Genomic DNA, 27,097 nt, shown 5'->3' with positions numbered 1-27,097 from the left:
CTCCAGAAGAGAAAAAAAACAATCCTCCCAAATGGTCAGTTGTCAAAGAACTCTAAAACAAAGGAGCCTGGGATGTAAGGGGGGGTGGGCAGAGCTTGGCCCTTTATCTAGTCTTGTAGCTAGCAATGTGTTTAGTTGAGATAGCCCACTTTGAAGAGGATGCTGTCTTTGAAGAGGGTGCCTCTTTGAAGTGGATACCTCGGCAATCAAAGCAGAAGTCAGGCGCTTGCTTTACAGGAAGAAAAGCTAACAGTCAGGGCTCCCACTATAACTATCCACCTGCCCCTTCCCTCCTCACACGACTTGTTGCATGGAACATGAGACAAGGCTCAAACCCAAGGGCCCTCCCCATCTCCCCAAGCCTGTGGTAAAGCAGCCCTGTAGTCTCCTGTCCTTAGCAGCCCAGAGAGTAGCCAGGAGACCTACAGGAAATAAGTAGCCTCTGAGAAACTGGCCTCACAAAACCTTACTCTCAAAGCAGCAGCAAACAACAGGCTTAGTCTCCAAACCTCATTTCAGGGCACCTTTAGGGCAGTTCTTTGTTATGAATGCAAATACCACTGGAGTTACAAACAGAGATAGGATCGTGTAAAATTCTGGCCCTGCAAAGGCATTCATTTGCTAATGAATACCCTAAAAGCCCTTTCAAAAATGACCCCTGCCCATATGGACAACAGGCTTTGTTCATCATTCTTTAATACTCCATTCCTCCTTGCCACTTGCCAGGTGAAGAAGAATAGAAAGCAAAGAACAGGAAACTCTCTTAGATTCTCTGTTAGAAATGGCTCTTGGTTAGTCTGCTCAAGCTTTGTATTGCATTATCTCCAGCCTCCTGTGCCCGTTCCTCTCCTTCCCATCATTTCAAATTTTCCTCTCCACATTTCTGCAGCTAACAAGCTGGCATGTTTTTTGGTAAGAGCCTCAGGCTGTTTGCCCAGGTGCCTGCCAACATTGGCAGTGATGGCCAACTCCATTATACAGGGAAGCGTATCTAACCCAGAGGCAACTGGAAAATCTCTGTTGAGTGCTAGTACCAATATTTTTGTTTTTCAACACTTATGAACCACACAGTTTACAGTTTGTGGGATTGCATCCTCTCTCTATCCTGGGAAATATTCTTTTTCATTTACAAATATAAAATAACATTAATTGCCAATTCCTTAGCTCTTATATGTTCCAAATTCTAAGCACTTTACATACATTGCCTCACCTAATCCACACAACTGCTCTAAGAGACTTTTTACATTTTACAGACCAGGAAACTGAGTTAGAGAAGTGAAGTAAATTGCCAAAAGTCACATGACAAGGAGCACAGCCAGGACTGCAGCCAGTTCTACCTGATGCCAAAGCCTGTCTGTTTCCTCCCCTATACTGTTTAGCTTGAGAAAGGTACATGCATGACAGATCCATTTCTTATCTCGTAGAGATTTTATTAATTTTGAACCTTCCTGTTTGATTCAATAAATCAATTCATTAATAACTGCAAACAAAGACACTCAAGCTTGTAAGAGACCATAGAATTCATTAGGTCAAACTGACCTGTGAATCGTCTGTAGAGCACTCCTCACACTGGTCATTGTGTCTCTGAAGATTTCTAATGCTGGGGAGCCCATCCCTCTGAGGAAGAAGAAGCCCATTCTATTTTCAGGCAGCTTCATGTTGTGTTTGATAAAAACCTGTCCCAGGCTTCCCTGGTAGTGCAGTGGTTAAGAATCCGCCTGCCAATGCAGGGGACATGGGTTCAAGCCCTGGCCCGGGAAGATCCCACATGCTGCAGAGCAACTAAGCCGGTGGACCACAACTACTGAGCCTGCACTCTAGATCCCACGAGCCACAACTACTGAGCCCACGTGCCACAACTACTAAAGCCCACGCGCCTATAGCCCTGCTCCACAAGCGAAGCCACCACAAGGAGAAGCCCGCGCACCGCAACGAAGAGTAGCCCCTGCTCGCTGCAACTAGAGAAAGCCTGCGCTCAGCAATGAAGACCCAATGCAGCCAAAAATAAATAAATAAAATAATAAATAAATTTTAAAAAAATGTCCCCCAGAACTGCCATTTATTCATCCTAATTCTGCTGTCTGTGAAAACAAGGCTAAACTGCTTGCTCTGTGCTCAGCACCCCTTTGAGCCTTGCTTTACCAGATGAATTGCTTCATAAACAGGCTTACTCCTGCCCATCCACTCTTGCCTGAAGAGACTCCAGTTTGTCAATGACCCTCACTATGTGGGACACCCAAAGCTGCACCCAGAACTCAAACTAATTCTGACCAATCAAAATTCTATCCTATCCCTTGGACCTAGAGATTATCATACTAAGTGAAGTAAGCCAGACAAAGACAAATATCATATGATATCACTTATATGCAGAATCTTTAAAAAAATGATACAAATGAAGTTGTATACAAAACAGAAACAGACCCACAGAGATAGAAAATAAACTTATGGTTACCAAAGAGGAAAGAGGGAGGGAGGGATAAATTAGGAATTTGGGATTAACGTATACACACTACCATATATAAAATAGATAACCAACAAAGACCTACTATATAGCACAGGGAAATGTACTCAATATTTTGTAATAACCTATAAGGGAAAAGAATCTGAGAAACAAATAGCTATATATGTATGTCTAACTGAATCACTTTGCTGTACACCAGAAACTAACACAACATTGTAAATCAACTGTACTTCAATTTTTTTTTTAATTTATTAAGTTTGAAAAAAAATTCCATCCTTGATCAGGGTGCTGCACATCTTTGACTGCAGCCTTAGGTCGAATATGTTCTTTGGGCAGCCACATGGAATCTTCAACTAACACTGAGCTGTCAGTCAACAAGTGATGTGAGTGGGGACATTTCAGCCACTCTTCACCAGCCTGGGCTACTAGATCCAGGGAAATGAGGTCCCTAACTCATCTGCCCATAATTTCACTTCAACGAAAATTGTTTATTGTGGCAAGTACTTTATCCAAACTTGCCTAGTGATTTTCATTCCTCACCTTGCAAGGGATACTTTCTTTTCTTTTGCATATGCAGAATGGGTTGGTTGGTTGTTTGGTGGGTTTTTTCTTTTTTTTTTTAAGTTTTGATCCAGTGACAGTTAATCAGTGGATATCTAAAGAGGCAAAAGGAAAGTCAGACTCCTCACAAGCAGAATTGACATTTAATCTCACATAGATCAGTTCCTTCACAACACAACCCCAGGATGTTTCTAAGCAACTTATGTTTGACCCACAAAATTGAAAGGAACCCTATTTAAACTCAAGATAACCAAAATAGACTGGTGAATGGGAGCTGATAATATGCTGCTATCCCTTAAAATTCCCTGTTTCTAAATTAAATTGCTTATTTTCTTATTCTTTATATTTTAATTAATATTTAATTTTGTCATGGTTCTTATAGAATTTTTTTTTAGTCTCCATATACTTTTTTTTACATATTTATTGGAGTATAATTGCTTTATAATGGTGTGTTAGTTTCTGCTTTATAACAAAGTGAATCAGCTATATGTATACAAATATCCCCATATCTCCTCCCTCTTGCATCTCCCTCCCACCCTCCGTATCCCACCCCTCTAGGTGGTCACAAACCACCGAGCTGATCTCCCTGTGCTATGCGGCTGCTTCCCACTAGCTATCTATTTTACGTTTGGTAGTGTATATATGTCCATGCCACTCTCTCACTTTGTCCCAGCTTACCCTTCCCCCTCCCCATATACTCAAGTCCATTCTCTAGTAGGTCTGTGTCTTTATTCCTGTCTTATCCCTAGGTTCTTCATGACTTTTTTTTTTCTTAGATTCCATATATATGTGTTAGCATACGGTATTTGTCTTTCTCTTTCTGACTTACTTCACTCTGTATGACAGACTCTAGGTCCATCCACCTCACTACAAATAACTCAATTTCGTTTCTTTTTATGGCTGAGTAATATTCCATTGTATATATGTGCCACATCTTTATCCATTCATCTGATCATGGACACTTAGGTTGTTTCCATCTCCTGGCTATTGTAAATAGAGCGGCAATGAACATTTTGGTACATGACTCTTTTTGAATTATGGTTTTCTCAGGGTATATGCCCAGTAGTGGGACTGCTGGGTCATATGGAAGTTCTATTTTTAGTTTTTTAATGACCTTCCTTACTGTTCTACATAGTGGCTGTACCAATTCACATTCCCACCAGCAGTGCAAGAGTGTTCCCTTTTCTCCACACCCCCTCCAGCACTTATTGTTTGTAGATTTTTTGATGATGGCTATTCTGACTGGTTTGAGATATCTCATTGTAGTTTTGATTTGCATTTCTCTAATGATTAATGATGTTGAGCATTCTTTCATGTGTTTGTCGACAGTCTGTATATCTTCTTTGGAGAAATGTCTATTTAGGTCTTCTGCCCATTTTTGGATTGGGTTGTTTTTTTGTTATTGAGCTGCATGAGCTGCTTGTAAATTTTGGAGATTAATCCTTTGTCAGTTGCTTCATTTGCAAATATTTTCTCCCATTCTGAAGGTTGTCTTTTGGTCTTGTTTATGGTTGCCTTTGCTGTGCAAAAGCTTTGAAGTTTCATTAGGTCCCATTTGTTTATTTTTATTTTTATTTCCATTTCTCTAGGAGGTGGGTCAAAAAGGATCTTGCTGTGATTTATGTCATAGAGTGTTCTGCCTAAGTTTTCCTCTAAGAGTTTGATAGTGTCTAGCCTTACATTTAGGTCTTTAATCCATTTTGAGCTTATTTTTGAGTATGGTGTTAGAGAGTGTTCTAATCTCATACTTTTACATGTACCTGTCCAGTTTTCCCAGCACCACTTATTGAAGAGACTGTCCTTTCTCCACTGTACATTCCTGCCTCCTTTATCAAAGATAAGGTGACCATATGTGCATGGGTTTACCTCTGGGCTTTCTATCCTGTTCCATTGATCTATCTTTCTGTTTGTGTGCCAGTACCATACTGTCTTGATTACTGTAGCGTAGTAGAGTCTGAAGTCAGGGAGCCTGATTCCTCCAGCTCCATTTTTCATTCTCAAGATTGCTTTGGCTACTCAGGGTCTTCTGTGTTTCCATACAAATTGTGAAATTTTTTATTCTAGTTCTGTGAAAAATGCCAGTGGTAGTTTGATAGGGCTTGCATTGAATCTGTAGATTGCTTTGGGTAGTAGAGTCATTTTCACAATGTTGATTCTTCCAATCCAAGAACATGGTATATCTCTCCATCTATTTGTATCATCTTTAATTTCTTTCATCAGTGTCTTACAATTTTCTGCATACAGGTCTTTTGTCTCCTTAGGTAGGTTTATTCCTAGATATTTTATTCTTTTTGTTGCAGTGGTAAATGGGAGTGTTTCTTTGATTTCACTTTCAGATTTTTCATCATTAGTGTATAGGAATGCAAGAGATTTCTGTGCATTAATTTTGTATCCTGCTACTTTACCAAATTCATTGATTAGCTCTAGTAGTTTTCTGGTAGCATCTTTAGGATTCTCTATGTATAGTATCATGTCATCTGCAAACAGTGACAGCTTTACTTCTTTTCTGATTTGGATTTCTTCTCTGATTGCTGTGGCTAAAACTTCCAAAACTATGTTGAATAAGAGTGGTGCGAGTGGGCAACCTTGTCTTTTCCTGATCTTAGTGGAAAGGGTTTCAGTTTTTCACCATTGAGGACGATGTTGGCTGTGGGTTTGTCATATATGGCCTTTATTATATTGAGGAAAGTTCCCTCTGTGCCTACTTTCTGGAGGGTTTTTATCATAAATGGGTGTTGAATTTTGTCGAAAGCTTTCTCTGCATCTATTGAGGTGACCATATGGATTTTCTCCTTCAATTTGTTAAAATGGTGTATCACATTGATTGATTTGCATGTACTGAAGAATCCTTGCATTCCTGGGATAAACCCCAGTTGATCATGGTGTATGATCCTTTTAATGTGCTGTTGGATTCTGTTTGCTAGTATTTTGTTGAGGATTTTTCCATCTATGTTCATCAGTAATCTTGGCCTGTAGTTTTCTTTCTTTGTGGCATCCTTGTCTGGTTTTGGTATCAGGGTGATGATGGTGGCCTCATAGAATGAGTTTGGGAGTGTTCCTCCCTCTGCTTTATTTTGGAAGAGTTTGAGAAGGATAGGTGTTAGCTCTTCTCTAAATGTTTGATAGAATTCGCCTGTGAAGCCATCTGGTCCTAGGCTTTTGTTTGTTGGAAGATTTTTAATCACAGTTTCAATTTCAGTGTTATTGGTCTGTTCATATTTTCTATTTCTTCCTGATTCAGTCTTGGCAGGTTGTGCGTTTCTAAGAATTTGTCCATTTCTTCCAGGTTGTCCATTTTATTGGCATAGAGTTGCTTGTAGTAATCTCTCATGATCCTTTGTATTTCTGCAGTGTCAGTTGTTACTTCTCCATTTTCATTTCTAATTCTATTGATTTGTCTTCTTCCTTTTTTTCTTGATATGTCTGGCTAATGGTTTATCAATTTTGTTTATCTTCTTAAAGAACCAGCTTTTAGTTTTATTGACCTTAGCTATCATTTCCTTAATTTCTTTTTCATTTATTTCTGATCTGATCTTTATGATTTCTTTCCTTCTGCTAACTTTGGAGTTTTTTTCTTCTTCTTTCTCTAATTGCTTTAGGTGCAAGGTTAGGTTGTTTATTCAAGATGTTTCCTGTTTCTTAAGGTAGGATTGTATTGCTATAAACTTCCCTCTTAGAACTGCTTTTGCTGCATCCCATAGGTTTTGGGTCGTCGTGTCTCCATTGTCATTTATTTCTAGGTATTTTAAAGAAATTTTTATGTACTAGTTTTACAATCAAAAAATGAAAGGAAAATGTCAAACATACTTTTAGAGAAATGTTTTAAAGTAAATAATTTTTGGAGATCAGTGAACAGGCTAGAAGCCCCCTCCAAAAAAAAAAGTGATGCTGGACTATGATCTCCCTTCCCCCTTATTCTGATCTTCTGAGTTAATCTGCACAGACAAAGAAGCCTGAGCTATTATCGAATGAGTTCAGTCTTCTAACTTTACAAATGATAAAAAATAATGTACAGATGGGTTTAAATGACTTGCTCAAGTTCACAGCGTTAATGGCAGCTGCTAGCACATACCTCTTTTCTTCCAAACCACTGATCGAGAATATCGGTATTGGAATTCAGAGAGGTAAGAGATTGCTGTAGTGTAGGGTCTTTGGAGAAAACGTCATGGAGGAATTGAAACTGAAAAGATGTAAGCTTATTTTAAGCAAATCTTACTTTTTCACTAAAATAATACATGCTAGCAATAGAAGATTTGGGAAATGCCGAAAAGTACAAGGGAAGGTGATGGGGCAAATTCCTCATAATCCCAACTCATGAACTCAGTACCATGGGTGCATTTTTTTCTCTATAGTCTTTTTTTCCTCACACATTACTTGTTTTCTATCATTGTAATCATACTACATATCAAGCAGCATTATAAATCAAGGCCTATTCCATGTTGTAATGAACTCTTCATAAATACTATTTTAATTGCCACATAACAGTCCATTTTTGCAATAATCTTCTTAACCTTGCTCTTATTTTTGAATAATTAGGCAGAAAGGAAAACTTTAACTGAAGAGGGGAAAGGTATCTAGAAGAGGGTATGTACTGATATATACAGAAAATTAAAACACCAAAATACTCACTGATGTGTATTTGAGCTTTGAGGTTATGGGTGATTTTTGTTTCATTCTTTATATTTTTCTCAGTGGTACAAAAGCACTAGTAAGCACACCTACTTTTACTGAGCATTTACCATGTGCTTTATGCCACAGACACACTTTCTCTTTTAGTCCTAATAATGACTAACCAAGACCACTAGTCTATCTTCATTTCAAGGACAAGGAAAATGAGACCTGGAGATATTAAGGGACTTGCAGAAGGCCAATGATGGAGCCAGAATTTGTTCCCAGGGTCATATGAGGAGAAAGTGTCTGTTCTTAACCACCATACTGCACAGACCAAGTTTTTAATGAATATCTACCATTGTTATAATCAGAAAGCTATTTTAAAAATGAAAATGGATTGCAAACAATAGCTCGTTTCTGGTGTAAGCAGATAATTTATTACCTAGAGAGCATAAAAACCAATCCACCAGCATCCCAGAACAGCTAAGAAAATCATCAATATGTAAAATCTCCTCGGTCATGTCTAAAATGTTTAAAATTCAAATATGTTTCAGGTTTCTCTGAAATTGATTAGGAATAGAAAAGAAGCAGTGTTAATTGCACTTACGTGAATGAAGTCTGGATTTTGAGACCAGATGAAAATTGATTGTGCTTAAAGTAGTCTTCTGTAATTAAATGAAACTGTGCGGTGCACTTTAATTAGTCAGCAGAACTTATTCTAAGTGGTAACAGTCAGTCCTGGTGTATCTCATGAAATTAGGGCCTGACAGCTCCACCTCAACTGAGGTTCTCTTTCCACAGCAGTCTTATTTATTCATCTACTGCTCTAATTTGAAACTGCAGGAAAGGTGACTTTTATAATGGAGATGTACACATTACAAAATCTTCCTCATTCTTTCATTCAGAAGACTTGTAATCACTTTAGATTCCAAGGAATCTCACTAAGGGAACTTAACTACCTTAGAAAGTACTTGAAGTCCTTGGCATTTCACATCACCCATCACTGGGCTTCAGAAAGTCAGTACACATTATAAAATTCACTTGATAGATTTCTCTTTGTTTCTATGCAGACAAGCTCAACCTGCATTTTTAAAAAGCTATTCAAGAAAGCATCTCCTCAGTATCTAAATGTGCAGGTTTCCTGGTATTTTAAAAAGGAAAGATAATTTTTCTTTTTATTATTTTTTAACCTTTCTTAAATTATAAAAAAAAAATACTTATAGAAAATTCAGGAAGTACAGAAGAGCAAAAAAAAGTGAGAAAAACATCACCCGTCATCCCTTCTTTCAAAGACAGATTACTCCTAACATGGTAGGATATCTCCTTCTAGTGTTTTATCTAGCTGTTGTATATCTGAGATCATTCTGTTGGCAAAATTTGGTGTTCTACTAGAAAGACTCTTTGAAAAAGAAATTTTGAATTTTATTCCTAACCTTAACCTGGATAAGTGGTATCCGTTCCATGGGCTTCTAGCATATCAGACACAGATTATCAAGATGCCTGCTGTCCTGAGCCTTTGTTAAGGGAAGGCCGCTATTGAAGGGACAGGACCCGTATCTGTGGTAGGGATGAGTATTATGGACATAATAAAGAAGGAGAACAAAAAGTACTATTTATTACTTAGTAGCCCGGGATTAATCACATTGGGCTGGCCCTTTTTCCCTGCATGTGTGTATTCAGAAGAAATAAGCTTATAATTATCATTCAGAGCAACTTTGAAGAAGAGGTCCCACCACAGAACAACCAGCACCCAGGCATGAGGGTGGAGTAGAGGGTGAGACTGGGAGGATTAAAAGATAAAGAACAACCTTTGATGGGACGTCAACAAGTCACAGAATTTAGAATCACAGAAATTGAGATTTGCAGAGAAATTGGATCTCAGTCCCAGACTCAGGTGTTCAAGGAATACCCATTTCTTTGTTTTCTTTAAGGAAAATAAAGTGGTTTCCAAGCATCTCTTTTACCAAACCGGCAGGTAACAGTCTTAAGCACCAAATATGGAAGGCTTATGTGGTGCCAGAACACAAGGACAGAGCCTCCATCCTCTTGTCTGTCATGCTGACTGCTAACAGCCAACCAAGCCCCAAGTGATTCCTCAAAATCCAGTTTCTCTCTATTTCTCTGCCATATGAGGATCAGAGTTCCTAGCACACCCTCTGTCATTCTCTCGGATGTCAGGCCAATTTGCCAGGGAAATACCTAAAACCTAAGCATCATCTCCCACTCCTCTCAGAACCCACCACCCTCCTTCTCTTTTCCTGCCCCTGCAAATTCCCCCTCCTCTCTTAAGTTCTTTATGATACTTGCCTCTTTTTCCTCCCCCGCCCCCAGGATACCTCAAGTACTCTCTTCAGGCTTAGTAAAGTAGAAGCCAACCAGGGACAGATCTTGAAGAAAAATTCTGCCTCAGTCCAGGAACACATACTTCCCCTGAAGTAAAGGAGAGCTAATGGCCTGGTTTCCCTTTTGGAAGACTTGAAAGTTATAAAGAGGAAAACACAAAGCAGTATTTTTTCAAAAAATCATCCTGCCATAGAAAAGACCTTGAAGGGCTTCACTGGTGGCGCGGTGGTTGGGAATCCGCCTGCCAATGCAGGGGACGCGGGTTCGAGCCCTGGTCCGGGAAGATCCTACATGCTGCGGAGCAACTAAGCCCGTGAGCCACAACTGCTGAGCCCACGTGCCACAACTACTGAAGCCCGTGTGCCTAGAGCCCATGTCCCGCAACAAGAGAAGCCACTGCAATGAGAAGCCCGTGCAGCACAACGAAGAGTAGCCCACGCTCGCTGCAACCAGAGAAAGTCAGATCGCAGCAACCAAGACCCAACACAGCCAAAAATAAATGTACATACGTACATACATACATACCTTGAAGAGGTCTCAGTCGAGTTCACACCCAAAGCTGTTCTCCTTCATTCTTTAGCACCAGGAAGCCATGTTTGCCATAAGGTGATGAGCATGAGCTTAGAATCGAGACTGTGGTTCAGATCCTGTGCAATCCCAGCTTTATGACCATAACCCTCTAGACTCAGTTTTCTCCTAACACAGTGCTTGGCACAAAGTAGGATCAACCAATGTTGCTTTCCCTTGTCCATGGCCAGCTGCCTCCCCAAGTCACTGCCCAGCCAGTCCCAAAGCAGTTGCTCTAGTTCTTTATAGCCTAGGAGCAACTCTAGGAGAGACTGCCCTTCCTAAAATGTGTGCCTGGTACCCACACTTGAAACTGTTCAAGGAATGGATTTATAGCTGAATTTGGTTTATGTGATCCTGGTTCCTCAGATGGTAACTATTTTCCTCCTGGAGAAAGTCAGAACTAATCTAGTTCAACACTTTGAGCACTGAGTGCCCTCCAGAAGCTCTTCAACCATGAGTATCATTGGATGTGGCCAGTTTGAACACTTTATTCCTCCTCAGAACTCATTTTTATCTATGAGGAAAACTGTCTCTCTGGAAATAAACCAAATTATATAGCATGTTCTTAAATCTATCTCTCTTCATTTTTCCTGTCTCCTAGTCAGATACAGAGTTTTGGGATAAGATGCAAGCAGAATGGGAAGAAATGGCCCGGAGGAACTGGATATCGGAGAACCAAGAAGCCCAGAACCAGGTTACAATCTCAGCTAGCGAGAAGGTGATCATTTCTCTTCTTACATATGCTGACCAATTTTCTCAACCTCTGTGGATCATATTTTTATAAATTAGTTGATAACTATTTTGTGAAAAAAATCCAAGAATTAAACAGACAATTTCATGTCAATCTGACCTATAAGAAATTCTGGCACATGAAAACAGTGTAATCTTCCAATGCGTGAAGGCAGCAAAGCTGGAATGCAATACCCTTATTTTTTTGTCAATGTTAAGACAGTTTGGCAGCCAACCAGAGCTTGGCCAGTTACTGAACTAACATTGAGGACAGGTTAGAACAAGAACTGGGCTAATCCCACAATGCCTGAGCCACGTCAGTAAGCTGACAGAAGTGATATCAGTGGGCAGGGGGGTGAAAAGGGGGACTTAGGGATGTATTTCACAGGTGGTCTTTATGCAGCTAGCAAAGAAAAGTGGAAAAATGGAAAAGATACACTTCACACAACCAGGTCAGGTCCCAAGGGGATCCCTCAGAGACATTCCCCTGAGAAGAGCCCCAGAAAATATGTGAGTACAGTCAACAGCCAGTCAAATTACCCATGAAGTCCCAGTTGCTCTAGGATTTATGCTTTTAAAGGCACTTGGAAAAAAAAATACTTGAGAAATAAGTTTACATGACTTGAAAGAAAGAGATGGAAAGATTGAATTTTCTTTCACAGGGGAAACATAAATATATAAATATTTATGTTATGTTTTGTGGTAGAGGAATTCTCAGTCATACTCAGTTCTGGATACCTTCCATGTTATTTAGTTCAACCCAACAAATTTTACTGTTTGCTCTAGATACTGGGGACTATGATGAATAGTCTCTGATCTTATGGGATTAGCAATCTATGTAGTCATTGAAATGCCTTTCTCCTTCCAGTATTCTCTGTTCCACAGTAGGTGAGGCAAAAATCTCATAAAATCAGATCAACCATCTCATTAAAACTAATTAGGTTAATTTTCCACAAAGAAACCGAGAGTGAGAAGAGAGAACATTGATGCAGAACATCGGTCTCTGGGCTGTAATCCATGCACCAGACAGAGCTCCCCACTCCCAGGGCCCCATATCCCTAACACCACTACATAAACTGGTCATACCCTATGGATTTTGACAAAGAGTTTTGTCTTTCTAAGCACCTATGGAGAGTGAAGGTCTCCATTTGATGTATTTAAAAACCTTAGTAGCATCAACAACAGACTAGCTTATTTGTATCTATCAATTTGGAAGGATTTTATGACAATCTCTGCTACTAAGGTTGCAACAAATAATATCTCTGATACTTCTGATGAGAGTCTGTCAGGACATACTTTCTCAAAAACAATTCAGCTACATATATCAAGGGTCTCAAAATAGTTCATAGCCCTTAGCATAATAAATCCTTCTAGAAGTCTATCCTAAGGTAATAATCACATGCAGACAAAGATTTGAGCATGAGGCTTTCACTGTAGCTTTATTTATGATAACAACAACAACAAAAATTTGGCAGTAACCTGAATGTCCATCAAAAGAGGATTGATTAATTTTTAGCATAATATAAATAACTTTAATAACTAAAATTAAGTGGGGCTTAAGCTACAAACCTGCATATATCGTATGAACTTATTTAACTTATATACTCAGAAAAATACTAGAAGATTATTTGTACATTCTGTATTGTTTAAATTTTTGCAATAAAAGATCGTAACTTTAAAGCATACATTCTCAGTGGAGAGATACAGCCCCCCAGTGGGACAAAAACTGGTTTGAGGAGTAGAAGGTGAAAAAAATCTTAGATATTACAATGGTTTGTAGCCCTCCAAAGGGCCACTGTATATAAACAGATGTACAGTATGTGGTATTAACATTTCAAGGAAGTGAGTGGCAGCACTTAGCAAAAATATGTCCCAAAAGTCAGTATTTTAAAAATCTTGTGGGGAAGTGGCTAAAACAAAAAGAACAAAAGAAATACCAGAAGGAAAACAAACTCCAAAATATTAAGTGATCATATTTAAGTCATGACATTATAAGTAACTTTTTGTTTCTTTTCATATTATTCGATAACAAAATAAGATTATCTAACATTTACACAATGAAAATGTACCACAGTCAAAATAAGGGGAAAAACAGCAATTTATACTTAATTGAAATTAATCAAATAATTTAAATAAAATTAATTGAATTCAAATTCAAAAAGAACTGACTGAATATAACAATGAAGAGTGAAATCAATGGATCTGTGTTGGCCCCTCTGTGTTGTAGGGATATTACTTTCACACTGAAAACCCCTTCAAGGACTGGCCTGGAGCATTTGAAGAAGGCTTAAAAAGGCTGAAGGAAGGGGACCTGCCAGTTACCATCTTGTTCATGGAGGCAGCAATTCTTCAGGACCCTGGAGATGCAGAGGTGTCATTCCCCTTCATCCTGCTGGGCTTGGAAAGGGGCGGACAGAGGGTGACAGAGAGTTCTGCTAGGTGGCATTTTCATCAAGTAAAGTTTCCCAAAGGAGTTAACGTGGCTAAGCCTGATATGTATTTGAAAGTTACAAATAGGTACCTATTTTCTAACCAAATCTGCAGTGTCTACAGTGCCCAAAAATAAAAGGTGGAGACAAGAAACGAAAAGCCAAAACTGCCAACCTAGAGGCTCAGCAGTAGTTTTCATGGAGCAGAGTATGATTTTGTCTGGGTCTAGAGCCACACCATATCTCACCCTTGATTTACTCACTCAGCATTTATTGAGCACATATTATGTCCCGAGAATTGTGCCAGGCATTGGCTTAAATTTTGTTTTTTTATAAATTTATTTATTTATTTTTATTTTTGGCTGCATTGGGTCTTCGTTGTGGTGCACGGGCTTCTCATTGCGGTGGCTTTTCTTATTGCAGAGCATGGGCTCTAGGCATCTGGACTTCAGCAGTTGTGGCTCACGGGCTTAGATGCTCTGCGGCATGTGGGATCTTCCCGGAGCAGGGTTCGAACCCATGTCCCCTGCATTGGCAGGCAGATTCTTAACCACTGTGCCACCAGGGAAGTCCTAAAATATTGAAGAGGTAGAAAAAATGGACCAGTTGAAAGGACAGATTTGTGATCTATCTGGAAGACAAGTAAATAAATCAATGTAGTGTAATAAATGCAGTGTCAGAGTACGCACAGGAGAGCCGAGAGCAAGGGTTCTGACCCAGCCTTCCCCTCCAAGTGAATCCAAAGCTGAATTTTGAGGGAGAGAGGATTAAAAACTGCAGGGGAGTCCAGCTGCTGTTAAAAGGGAATGGTTTGTGGGTGGGCAGAGGGACAGGAAACATTGGATCCATGGTGAGAGAGGGGAGGAGACAGTGGCAGGAGAGGGAGGGGGGAAGAAGAGGTAGCCAAGAGTTGAACTTCATCCTGAAAGCCATGGGGAACCACTATGGGACACGATCAGATTCACGTTAGAAAAGCCCCTTTCTCTGAGACATGAAGTGTGAGTGGAGATGGAGACTGGGAGACACCGAAGAGGCTTCTGCAATTTTATCTTGGTCCACTAATTTTCCCAAACTGCAAAGGCCTATAATAAGACACTGGCAGGTATCAAAGCTTCTTTTCTAGTTTGTAATTTTCAGGAAACATCTTATAGGGGGATATTCCCAGAGGAATTTTCAGAAATGTATTATATATGCAGTGCTGAGAAGACAGTACAGAACAGTGGTTAAGCCTCTGGGCTCTGCTATCCTAACCATGTGGGTTCAAATCCCTGCTCTACCACTTGTTAGCCATGAGCCACGTGATCTGGGACAACCCATTTAAACCCTCTAAGGTTCAGTTTCCTCACATGTAAAATGGAAATCACAATTATAACTATCTCATTGGGTGTCGTGAGGATAAGTTCATACAAATAAAATGCCCAGTTTAGTGCCTGGCACATCAGTATTTAGCCTTTATCATTATTATTGGTTGTACTTAGTTTGCATAGAAAGAACAAGTAAACTAATTATTAATACTACTTAAAGCGCCTAGTATCTTGTTAGTCAAAATGTTGACAGTGAAATGAGATTGAATTGAGAGTTGGAATTCTGAACCAAAATATTGGAATTTTTAAAAGATCTAAATATCAATGTAGAAGAGAAAGTCATTGTGTTAAGAGGAAACTACAACCCTCCCAAAAAAATCGTGTCATCTTACATTTCTAAGTGCTATGTGTTTTCATATATATTATATCATTTGACGCAACAACCCTGGGAAGTTTAATAAAAAGGTATACATTATTATCCCAGGCTCATAACTGAGAAAATGAGGACACTTGGTACTGATGGATCCTAGACCAGGACTCAGGGCTTCTCAATTGATGGAGAGCCCAACGCTAAGATAATGGACGATCTGTGAATGGTGAAAATGACACCACACCCAAAGGCTAGGAAGAAGCCCCCAGAGAAAGACTGTTTCATCAATCTTTTCTTAAGAAGCATTCTAAGATGTATGAAAGGTGAAATCAAATTAGAAGCTGCTTTGTATATGTTTGAAAGATTTAAAAGAATCACTGATATTCTGGGGGGAGAAATACTCAGTATTTTTTTATGAGTTTGTATGGTATGTGTAATAATAACCCATGAGGGAAAAAGCCAATACAATTTTTACAGCACTTTAAGATGACTCCCTATGTTTTCATAGAGTTCTGTTTTTAAATGTTGATAGCATTGCTTCTCAAAGAAGAGAGTTATGCAAACCTTTTAAAATCCCTAAGACTGATACACCCCCAGCAAATCTGAGGACAATGTGTGTAATGAGAGGTTTTGTTGATGCGTATTGTGCTTGTAATGGTGTGAGAATTACTGTTCTTATAAGTATATAAGTAGAAATATTTTATATTAAAAATTTTCATTCCAGATGTGGAAAACGTTATCTGTTTGAAGATATTCTTCACATTATTGACCATTGCAAAGGATTAGAAACAACGTAGAGCAACAAGGGAATTGGTTGAGGGAATAATGGGATATCTGTTTAACAAAATTTAAATTAAAAAATATAAGGGAGATTTTATAAAAACATGAAAGTGCTGATAATGTAATATAAAGTATAAATGTAGGCTATAAAATTATATATACTATATTGCATTTTATATGTGTTTTATGCTTTTTAACAATGATTATATTAAGTGGTGAACACATTGTAGTGGGGTTCGTTTTGTTTCCCCTAGTTCCTAAATTTCCTGTTACCTCTTATAATAACTGCTTGACTTTCATTTATACAAACTAATTCTATTTTGTACATCTTGAGTTTCCTTATTGTAAACTTTAGACTATTTAGCTACATTTCTGAGTTATTTTTCTACCTCTTTTCCTGATAGATGCATCGTTTTATATATTTATCTTTTGCTTTTAAGATAACTAATATCATGAAATCTCAGAAACTCAGAGGTTTCCATGAGCCACAGGAGAAAATAAATACTTAAGAGTTTGTAAATAATGACAGAGAATCTTGACCCAGATGTCACAAGAGAGTTTGAATGAAGAAATGCGTGTGATGTTTTTCCCTTTTACAAGACTCTCACAACCGAGACAGGCTGCTCTGCACAGAGGGATCTGTCACATGTAAATGAACCAACTAAAGCACATGAGTGATTCTGCTTTCTCTTGTAATATTAACATCAGTTGTTTTTTGTAGGCATGGCAGTTCCTCGGGATAACCCAGGCAGAGAATGAAAATGAACAAGCAGCTATTGTCGCCCTCCAGAGGTAGATGAAGCTAAGTGCAAAATCATGGGCCTGGTGGACACTTGTTAATGGACTTCCTGTGGTTTCAGATTCGTCCTTTGACCCTTAAGTACACTGTAAAAATGTGACCAGGATAAGTGCCAAGATGCCACATATTACTTCCATTGAGCTCTGGAAAACAATTTATGAAGAAATCGTGTTCTTAAATCGCAGTGTTTTACCAACTACAAATTGGCCTTCATTGGCACAAAAGAGTCTATGTCAAAAGCAGTCATAAAGTAGACTCATTGAATCAATAGTTGTTTTTAGCTTTCTAGCCTTTTGTGGCATCTGAAAGTTTTCTTCAGGAAAAACATACTCAAAATAATCTCAATGTAATTTTAGTTCCATATGTCTATGGAGAATCTCCTGAGATAGTTTCAGCATCCTGAGCCCCTGACTAAAGTTCTAGACTACTTTGGTGGGTGTAGCATCACATCTTACTTGATTAGAGCCCCTATTTAAACCCTGGGAAAATAGCCCCTACCAAATTGACTTTCACTTTCCCTACTCTTTCTTATAAATAAATAAATGTATATTTATTATACATCCATATATACGTAATCTCTTCCTAAAGAACTGATGTAGGTTCTGTGCAGGGCTTGCTAAGCAAAGTCTTATCCACAGATCACCAGCATCATCATCACCTGGGAGCTTGTTGTACCTGAACAACCTCAGGCTGCCCCCACCCCCAGGCCTATTAGATCAGAATCTGCATTTTACCAGATCCCCAGATGATTCTCATGTGCATCAAAGTTTGAAAAGCCCTTGCCAGCAGCCAGTGGGGTAGCATGAGGAGGAGCAGCTGTAGCCTGTGCCTCCTAAACCCACATTAGTAGTTGAAACATGGGGAATTTCCCTCTCCTTTATGAAACACTGTACAGTCTTTCATTTCTTAACATCCAAATTTAGTTCAAGTCAGTTTGCTTTGTGGACAAGATACATTTAATATGTTGATAGTAGATCAGCATTAAAATAGTGATATTCCCTACTTCTCATTAGATAAACTAATTACTAATAAATTATATGCAGGATTAGCCTCATTTTCTATAGTTTTTAAACCATTTCATTAAAATTACCAAATCTAGCACTAATCAGGCTGAGTTTTAACTTTCTTAAAAATGTGCAGAGGTCCAAATTTTCATGTAGATAAATATGGTATTTCCAGAGACAACACAAACTTAGCAATGTTTTTGCACCATTTAATCAATAGAGACCTCAAATTTTCTAAAGAACTGTTCAGACTCTGGCTCCAAAAAAAATCTGAAATTTGCTTTTATTTTGCCTTCTTTCAGGTGCTTAGAACTGCAGCCCAACAACTTGAAAGCTTTGATGGCTTTGGCTGTGAGTTACACTAACACCGGACATCAGCAGGATGCCTGTGAAGCTTTAAAGAATTGGATTAAGCAAAATCCAAAGTACAAATACCTTGTGAAGAGCAAGAAGGGATCTCCAGGCCTCACCCGGTGGATGTCTAAGTCTCCCGTTGATAGGTATCCTTCTCATTAAATTACATCCATGTACACAGTCACCTTCAGGGCAACTAATGAGCCTCGGTCCCCACCACCACCCATTTCAGGATGGTTTGTAGGACAGCATTCTGCTGGAAGAGCAGCACTGACCTAAAAGATCGATGCTGAGACCAGAGCCAAACTTTGGACAAATGACCTACATTGTGGACACTCCCAGACGTTTATCTGAGTACCATATTTCAAAGCTAAATGCTCTGGACATATAATTAACCTAAAATAAGTTATAATAAATACCAATGTGCCAAGTTTTATAAAGCCTGAGAATTAGGTGTGGGGAAAAAGGAAAGTCCTTTCTTCTGGGAATTTTGTTTCTATCAGCAATAAATCATGATGTTAAATTCTCACTCAAGCTTTGGGAAACTTAGCCCTGGGGTTTTCTACATTGGCATCATAGGGTCCATGGAACTCTCCTCATCAAGACCTTACTTAGCACAGTCTTATCTGTGTACAACAACGTATTTTGTGAAAATCAGCAGGTATTTTTTAATCTACAATATTAATAGTCCTCTCATTAAGCTAAGATATTTTAAGCAAGATTTTTCCAGTCTGTTCTCCTGGAACAGCAAACATACTAGTAAGTCACTTATGTTCAGACTATTTGGATTACAAATCTAACTTGTTTCCTTTGTAGCTCTGTTCTGGAAGGAGTGAAGGAATTATATCTCGAAGCTGCCCACCAAAATGGAGATATGATCGACCCAGACCTACAGACAGGTCTGGGGGTACTGTTCCACCTGAGTGGAGAATTTAATAGAGCAATAGATGCATTTAATGCTGCCTTAACTGTTCGGCCAGAGGTAAGTGCACAGCAAGAAACCATAAGATTCTCTGTTAAAAATAAGTTTTCACAGGCTACATTTTGTGCATTTCTGCTGCACTTTATTTCCCTGCATCCAATGGTTTAAAGTGATCAGTACTGATATGCTACAGCGGCTGTTAATACTTAGATACCTAAAATAGAAACATGATTTGCCTGACAGCATCAAATAGAGCTGCTCTTTGATGAATGAAAGTCATTTCAGAGGGTTGTCCATAAAGATTTTTGAGTAATTCACCTGTCATGGTCCTTGTTCATGAGCATTGGATATAGTTTTAGCTATCATCTTTCAGCAGGGAGCAGGGGAATACTCTCATTGTGGCTTGTACGGGTTGTTAGCTCTAATTTTGTCATCAGGACTATTCATTATGGAACCGCCTTGGGGCGACCTTGGCAAACGGAGACCGCAGCGAGGAAGCCGTGGAGGCCTACACACGAGCGCTGGAGATTCAGCCAGGCTTCATCCGGTCCAGATACAATCTGGGGATAAGCTGCATCAACCTGGGCGCCTACAGGTGAAGTATGGCAGCAGGCTAACAACCAAGAGCCACGCTCAGGGCTGAGGTTAAATAATCTGAAAAGTTGTTTCCCAGTAAAAATACCTCCTTTTGTAATCTCCTCTTGTTAAGAGTAAGTTTCAAACCTTCAGATCCTGAGGGATGTTGAAACAGGAACTGCCTGCCTCCCTGTTGCTTAATCTTTAGAGATCAGCAATCATTGGGGCATCTTGTGAAATGTACATTCCCAGGCCCCTCTCCCAGAGATTTTGATTGACTGGGGCTTAGGATAAGTCATCTGGGTTTTTAACACCGCCAAGGGCAACTCTTTGAGAAACATGAGCAGTTCAACCCTTCATTTCCCAGGTAAGGAAGAAAAGAACCATGGCAGGGTGGGAACAAGGGAACCCAGCAGAATGACTCAAGAGGGTTTCAAGGCCAGTTTTTGGCAAAGCACAACCAAGAATTCAGGTTTTCTAAACCAGGGGTCCCCAACCCCCGGGCTGCAGACCAGTATGGGTCTGCAGCCTGTAGGGAACCGGGCCACACAGCAGGAAGTGCGTGGTGGGTGAGCGAGAGCGAAGCTTCATCTGCTGCCCCATCACCCGCGTCACCGCCCGCATCACCGCCATCTCCCCACCCCCGGCTGTGGAAAAATTGTCTTCTACGAAGCTGGTCCCTGGTGCCAAAAAGGTTGGGGACCGCTGTTCTAAACCTAATTTACCAGTAAAGTTAGTTATTAAAAGAAAAAGGAACAGATTTTTAAATCGTGGGTTTAGAGTTTGAAATGTCTTTCTCCTCCTCTCTTGACCTCCTCATTATCATTCAGGTCTATATCCTCTGTCTGTTCCCCATCAACACGGACCATAAATGACCAAAAGTTTGGGTGATTTTTTTCTTCTTTCTTTTCCTATTTTTTTCTATTTTCTAAACCAGGTATTACTTTCATAATTGGAAAACAAAAGAGAGAAATTAATGTTAGTTTTAAACTCCACAAAAAATGTAAACCCTTTCTCATTCTCAGAAAGAGCCAGGCTCTTAGGATCAGACAGACTTGGGTTCAAATCATAGCTCTGCCATTTACTGGTTTTATAACTCTGGGCATATAACTTTGAGCCTCAATTTCTTCACTTGCATAAAAACAAAGAGGTAATAGTATCTATCTTGCAGGATTATTATTTTTTTAAATAAATTTATTTATTTATTTATTTTTGGCTGCACTGGGTCTTCGTTGCTGTGCATGGGCTTTCTCTAGTTGCTGCGAGCGGGGGCTACTCTTTGTTGCGGTGTGCGGGCTTCTCTTGTTGCGGTGCATGGGCTCTTGGCACGTGGGCTTCAGTAGCTGTGGCTCGAAGGCTCTAGAGCGCAAGCTCAGTAGTTGTGGCACACGGGCTTAGTTGCTCCGCGGCATGTGGGATCTTCCCAGACCAGGGCTCGAACCCTGCATTGGCAGGTGGATTCTTAACCAGTGTGCCACCAGGGAATCCCCCTTGCAGGATTATTGTGCAGGTTAAATGTAATTGCCTAGCTCAGAGCAGATGCTCAATACCTAGTAGGCATTATTATTATGAGTGTTACCATTGCCATCATCATCATGATTATTATTATTTAGATAAGTCATGAGAGAGCTGCATAATTGGATTGCAATCTTTGACATCTGAAGAATTGCTGTCTCTGAACTGCATTAGAGCATTGTGCCACTGGCAAATATTGAAGCTTTGGAAACTAGTTGCTGCATTTATACTCAAAGGATCTTAGAAAGAACATTAGTCACTGGATTACACTCTGTCTTCTATGAGGATCTTAGGTCAAAACGAAGAATAGCTGAGTGATTCCTGAGCAGCCAGTTTGTTTTATTTTATGGATGTTGTGAAATGTGCCACTGCAGAGGCCCTCTTTACCGCAGCTCCACAAAGGGCTGGAGTCAAATCTGTGCTGTCTGTTCCATATACTAGCTTCATTCCTGGCTCTGACTTCCCTAACCTGATTTTATCTTTACTACCTTTATTCACTGACTAGGTTGGTTCTTATGTGCTTTATGACACCTTAGGCCCTTCTTTTGGAGCAAGGAGAGATGTAAGTAAATACATATGTACACATAGACATATTGAGTTCACTAAAGGAGGCCTTTTTAAAACAAAATCGAAGTATAGTTGATTTACAATGTTGTGTTAGTTTCTAGTGTACAGCAAAGTAATTCAGATATATATTTTTTCAGATTCTTTTCCATTATAGTTTATTACAAGATATTGAATATAGTTCCCTGTGCTGTACAGTAAATCCTTGTTGTTTATCTATTTTATATATAGAGTGTGCATCTGTTAATCCCAAACTCCTAATTTATCTCTCCCCCACGTTTCCCCTTTGGTAGCCATAAGTTTGTTTTCTGTGTCTTGTGAGTCAGTTTCTGTTTGGTAAGTAAATTCATTTGTATCAGTTTTTTAGATTCCATAAATAAGTGATATCATATATTTGTCTTTCTCTGACTTACTTTACTTAGTATGATAATCTCTAGGTCCATCCATGTTGCTGCAAATGGCACTATTTCGTTCTTTTTTATTTTTTTATGGCTGAGTAGCATTCCATTGTGTGTGTGCATATGTGTGTGTGTGTGTGTGTGTATGTGTATATACCACACCACATCTTCTTTATCCATTCGTCTGTCAATGGACATTTAGGTTGCTTCCGTGTCTTGGCTATTGTAAATACTGCTGCTATGAACATTGGGATGCATGTATCTTTTCAAATTAGAGTTTTCATCTTTTCCCAGATATATGCCCAGGAGTGGGATTGCTGGATCATACAGTAGCTCTATATTTAGGTTTTTAAGGAAACTCCATACTGTTTTCCATAATGGCTGCACCAGTTTACATTCCCACCAACAGTGTACAAGGACTCACTTTTCTCCACACCTTCTCCAGCATTTGTATTTGTAGACTTTTTCTTTTAATAAATTTATTTATTTATTTATTTTTGGCTGTGTTGGGTCATTGGGTCTTTTTTGCTGTGCTCAGGCTTTCTCTAGTTGTGGTGAGTGGGGGCTACTTTGTTATGGTGCACGGGCTTCTCATTGCGGTGGCTTCTCCTGTTGAGAAGCATGGGTTCTAGGCACATGGGCTTCAGTAGTTGTGGCACATGGGCTCAGTAGTTGTGGCACACGGGCTTAGTTGCTCTGCAGCATGTGGGATCTTCCCAGACCAGGGCTCGAACCCATGTCCCCTGCACTGGCAGGCGGATTCTTAACCACTGCGCCACCAGAAAAGTCCCTATTATTTGTAGACTTTTTGATGATGGCCATTCTGACCGGTGTGATTATAGTTTTGATTTGCATTTCTCTAATAATTAGCGATGTTGAGCATCTTTTCATGTGCCTGTTGGCCATCTGTATGTCATCTTTGGAGAAATGTCTGTTTAGGTTTTCTGCCCATTTTTTTATTAGGTTGTATGGTTTTTTGATATTGAGCTGTATGAGCTGTTTGTATATTTTGAAGATTAATCCCTTGTCGATTGCATCATTTGCAAACATTTCCTCCCATTCCATAGGTTGTCTTTTCATTTTGTTGATGGTTCCTTTGCTGTACAAAAGCTTATAAGTTTGATTAGGCCCCATTTGTTTATTTTTGCTTTTATTTCTTTTGCCTTGGGAGACTGACCTAAGAAAACATTGGTACAATTTATGTCAGAGAATGTTTTGCCTATGTTCTCTTCTAGGAGCTTTATGGTGTCATATCTTATATTTAAGTCCTTAAGCCATTTTGAGTTTATTTTTGTGTATGGTATGAGGGAGTGTTCTAACTTCATTGATTTACACACTAAGCTTTAGAAAGTCCTCTTTTAGCATGTAAATTTTCTAAAGCTTTAGGATGAGTTTTAATTGTAACTCCTTAGTGTAGAAAAAAATACTTGAGGGGCCAATAAAATATTTTCTTGACACTCACAGATGTAAGACTCAGTAGGGCAACTATTTGCAGGAGGCCATGAAAGTCCATAATAAGTAGAAATGGACAAAGTTTCTTGAGGTGTGAATTTTTTATCTCAAGCAGAAAGTCTCCTGTATAAGAGCAAGTCAATTTTAGGGTTGCCAGATAAAATGCAGAATGCTCAGCTAAATTTGAATTTCAGATAAATACCAAATATGTTTTTAAGATAAGTATTTTCAAAATATTGCATGGGATATACTTATACTGGAAATTATTCATTGTTTATCTGAAATTCAAATTTAACTGTGCATCCTGTTTTCTTGTTTGCTAAGTCTGTCCACTTGAATCAAATAGATACTTTGGAACAGCAAAGTGTTTTGGCTAAAATGTGTGGGTCTTTTATTGTCATGTAGAATATCGGAAGTTTTGTGAAGTAAATAAGCATCTTGCATTTTTTCCTGAGAAAAAAGGCCATCAAGAGAGACATGAGCCTTAAATGCATTCTGAAAATAAGTTTCACTTGCGGTATAAGTGGGTGCTTAGGAAATGACAACCCTCAATAGAGATGTGGCTCAGAAGAAAGCCAGGAGTTGGTATCCACCAGTCTTGGGCCTTCTCCCTCAAGAACCGCAGGTGTCTGTGTATGTAGCTATAACATGCGCTATTTGTCATCTCACGTTCTATACAGAGTCAAAGGTGAGCCCTCTCCTCCTACTGTATACAATTGAAATAAGGAGAGGAAATTGGCGTGAAACCTGGGTGGAGCTTAAAATGCTACCCTTTTGTCAGTAGGAACTTCAAAGTAGAACTTAGACAAAAAAATCTTAACCTTTTCAAAAGTGAGGACCCCTTTTTAATTAAAAACATAAATCTCATCCCATTTGATATGTAATGTTTTTAGTATTAGTATGAGGGAGAGCTACTATAAAATGAAGAATACTTTTAAATGAATGTGCTTTTTATTAGTCATGACATAACATTTAAAACAATTTAAACTTATTCACACATATATGTGTGTAACATTTGAAGACTATTCCCATTTGTACACATACAGTCTTCTGAGTCCCCTCAAAGGCCTCTGAGTTCTCAAGTTGGGGGAAAAGTTGAGACTGTCTTCATGAGAAAACCTGGAGTTGCTTGACGAGGCTAACAGGTTCGACTATTCTGTTACTCTCCACGGCCCTCGGAGACCAGTGCCACACATCGGGGCAGGAGCAGCCTGTGCGGGAGGGCATGCAGGAGGACATTCCAGCATCTTCCTTCCCCAGAGTTCTTACAGGCCTAGGATGATGAGAGGAATTGGAGTCACTGTCATTCGAGCTGCCTTCCTGTGCCGAGGAAGCCAGAGAGGGCCTCCAAAGTAAACTCTCCGTGTGCATCTGCTATAAATCCTCTTCTCTTCCTTGATTACAAGAAACCCAGAAGAGGGTTGATGAGAACACCCACTCCCTTCCATTACCCAGGTTGCTACCTACAGTGCAACCATTCCCCAATTGCCCTTTACTTCTGGGCAGATCTAACAATATAGATGAGCAAATGCCTGGATCGTGTGCATTGGAATCAGAAATCCAGCCTCGCTTTCTTTATGGTTTCTTACCAGATGCTTAACAGTGACTACCTTGTAGGATTAAATGAGATCAAGTATGTGAAAAGCTTTTAAGAAGAGTAAAGAAGATACAAGTGAAAGAGGCGTCATTCTTAGCAAAGACAAGTTTGTCAGATACATATTACACGTTCCTAGGTGACAGGAAAGCTGAAGAGGGCAGTCCCGGCAGGTACACCGGGCACGCAAGCAACAGAGCACAGTAATGGACCACGGGAGCTAGGCCTTTGGACAGCATCTGACTCAGTGGGTCACAAACTTTGTATTCTTGGGACCCCTTTCCACTTCTAACAATTATTGAGAACCTCAAGGGGCTTTTGTTTATGTGGGTTATACCTATCAATATTTACCATATTAGAAACAGAAAAGAGATTCATTTAAAAATAATAATAGACTAATTACATGTTAACATGAATTATATATTTTATTTAAAAAATTATTCTCAAACAGTTTAGTGAAAAGAGTGACATTCTTTTATCATTTTTACAAATTTCTTTAATATCTTGCTTATAGAAGACACATTCTCACCTCTGCTTCTGCATTCAATCTATTGGGATATCACACGTCATATAGTCACTGGAAAATTCCATTGTATATTCATGAGAAAATGAGAGTGAAATGGTAAAATGACATCTCAGTATTATTATAAAAATAATTTTGACCTCACTGATCCCCAGAGTTCCCCAGACCACGTGAAGAACTCTTGACCTAACTTAATGATAGGAGCTTTCACATAAATGATTCAGCTGCACCTCACAGCAAGGCTTTAAAATGACTTTTATTCTCCCTGTAATACATATGGGGAAACTGAGGCTTGGAGAAGAAATATGCCTAAGGCTAAACAACTGGGATCCAAGTCCAGCTGCTTTGATAACAAACTCAACTCAGCCCGGCTGCCTCCTACTTTGAGAAAACTTAAACTAATGAGAAAAGTTAAGCTACTTCGTTTCTGAGTAAGGCCAGATGCCTCCTCTGGTTATATAAATCACATCTGCAGATGTATTAAGTCTTCAAATCATTCCTGGAGTAGGGAAAAATCAAATGCATTAATGAGTTAGCAATGGTTTTGCTATTATTCTTCCTGTCCCACAAGACATACCTAAAATAAAGTTTGCTCTCCTTTTTTCTTTCTGACTTCACTATATTTAACAATGACTTTTCACAGAGGAATAATGAGAGAATCAGAAAGTTGTTCACCTCATGATCCAAAATGCCAGAGAGGTGATTTAGGATTTTTAGACTAAGATAACTTAATTCATTTATTTCTAAGTTTGCTAACTCTGAAATCTGTTGCATTTTTAAATGCCTGTTTTTCTACCCTCTTAGAGAAGCGGTCAGCAATTTTCTCACTGCCCTCAGTTTGCAAAGAAAGAGCAGGAATCAACAGCAAGTTCCTCATCCTGCAATCTCTGGGAATATCTGGGCTGCCCTCAGAATTGCCCTTTCTCTGATGGACCAACCGGAACTCTTTCAGGCAGCTAATCTCGGTGACCTGGATGTCCTCCTAAGAGCTTTCAACTTGGATCCTTGAAGGAAAAGAAAAAAATAAAAAGAATCCCTGATCTGTGTAATTGTACTGAGAAATGCAAAACTATTTCATTATGAATTCCAAAAAGGATAAAACGGATGTTCAAAAGGCTATGGTGATATAACCCAAGGGAATTCCTACAGACAATGCCCAGTCTCTGTTCAGATCCAAAAGCACAAAACATTATATAGTCAAGGTCGGGCTCAGAAGAATTGATAGACACAAACCAAGA

General features: G+C 39.2%; 1 protein-coding gene across 7 annotated transcripts in view; it reads left to right on the top strand.

The window, feature by feature from the left end:
• The window catches only part of PEX5L (peroxisomal biogenesis factor 5 like), a 190,934-nt gene extending 164,066 nt beyond the window's left edge, over positions 1-26,868 (top strand). For all 7 annotated transcript variants that reach the window (XM_060100062.1, XM_060100064.1, XM_060100061.1 and 4 more), the window contains 7 exons: positions 11,148-11,264; positions 13,503-13,646; positions 16,880-16,950; positions 18,264-18,461; positions 19,132-19,297; positions 19,675-19,832; positions 26,664-26,868. In XM_060100062.1, the coding sequence (XP_059956045.1) occupies positions 11,148-11,264; positions 13,503-13,646; positions 16,880-16,950; positions 18,264-18,461; positions 19,132-19,297; positions 19,675-19,832; positions 26,664-26,868 (1,059 nt within the window). The remainder of the gene's footprint in view (positions 1-11,147; positions 11,265-13,502; positions 13,647-16,879; positions 16,951-18,263; positions 18,462-19,131; positions 19,298-19,674; positions 19,833-26,663) is intronic.
• Positions 26,869-27,097: the final 229 nt, after the last annotated feature.

The sequence above is a fragment of the Mesoplodon densirostris genome, chromosome 5 (assembly GCF_025265405.1).
Source record: "Mesoplodon densirostris isolate mMesDen1 chromosome 5, mMesDen1 primary haplotype, whole genome shotgun sequence".
NCBI classification, from domain to species: Eukaryota; Metazoa; Chordata; class Mammalia; order Artiodactyla; family Ziphiidae; genus Mesoplodon; species Mesoplodon densirostris.
Note: the sequence above shows the minus strand (reverse complement) of the source record. Positions and strands in the feature narration are given on the sequence as shown.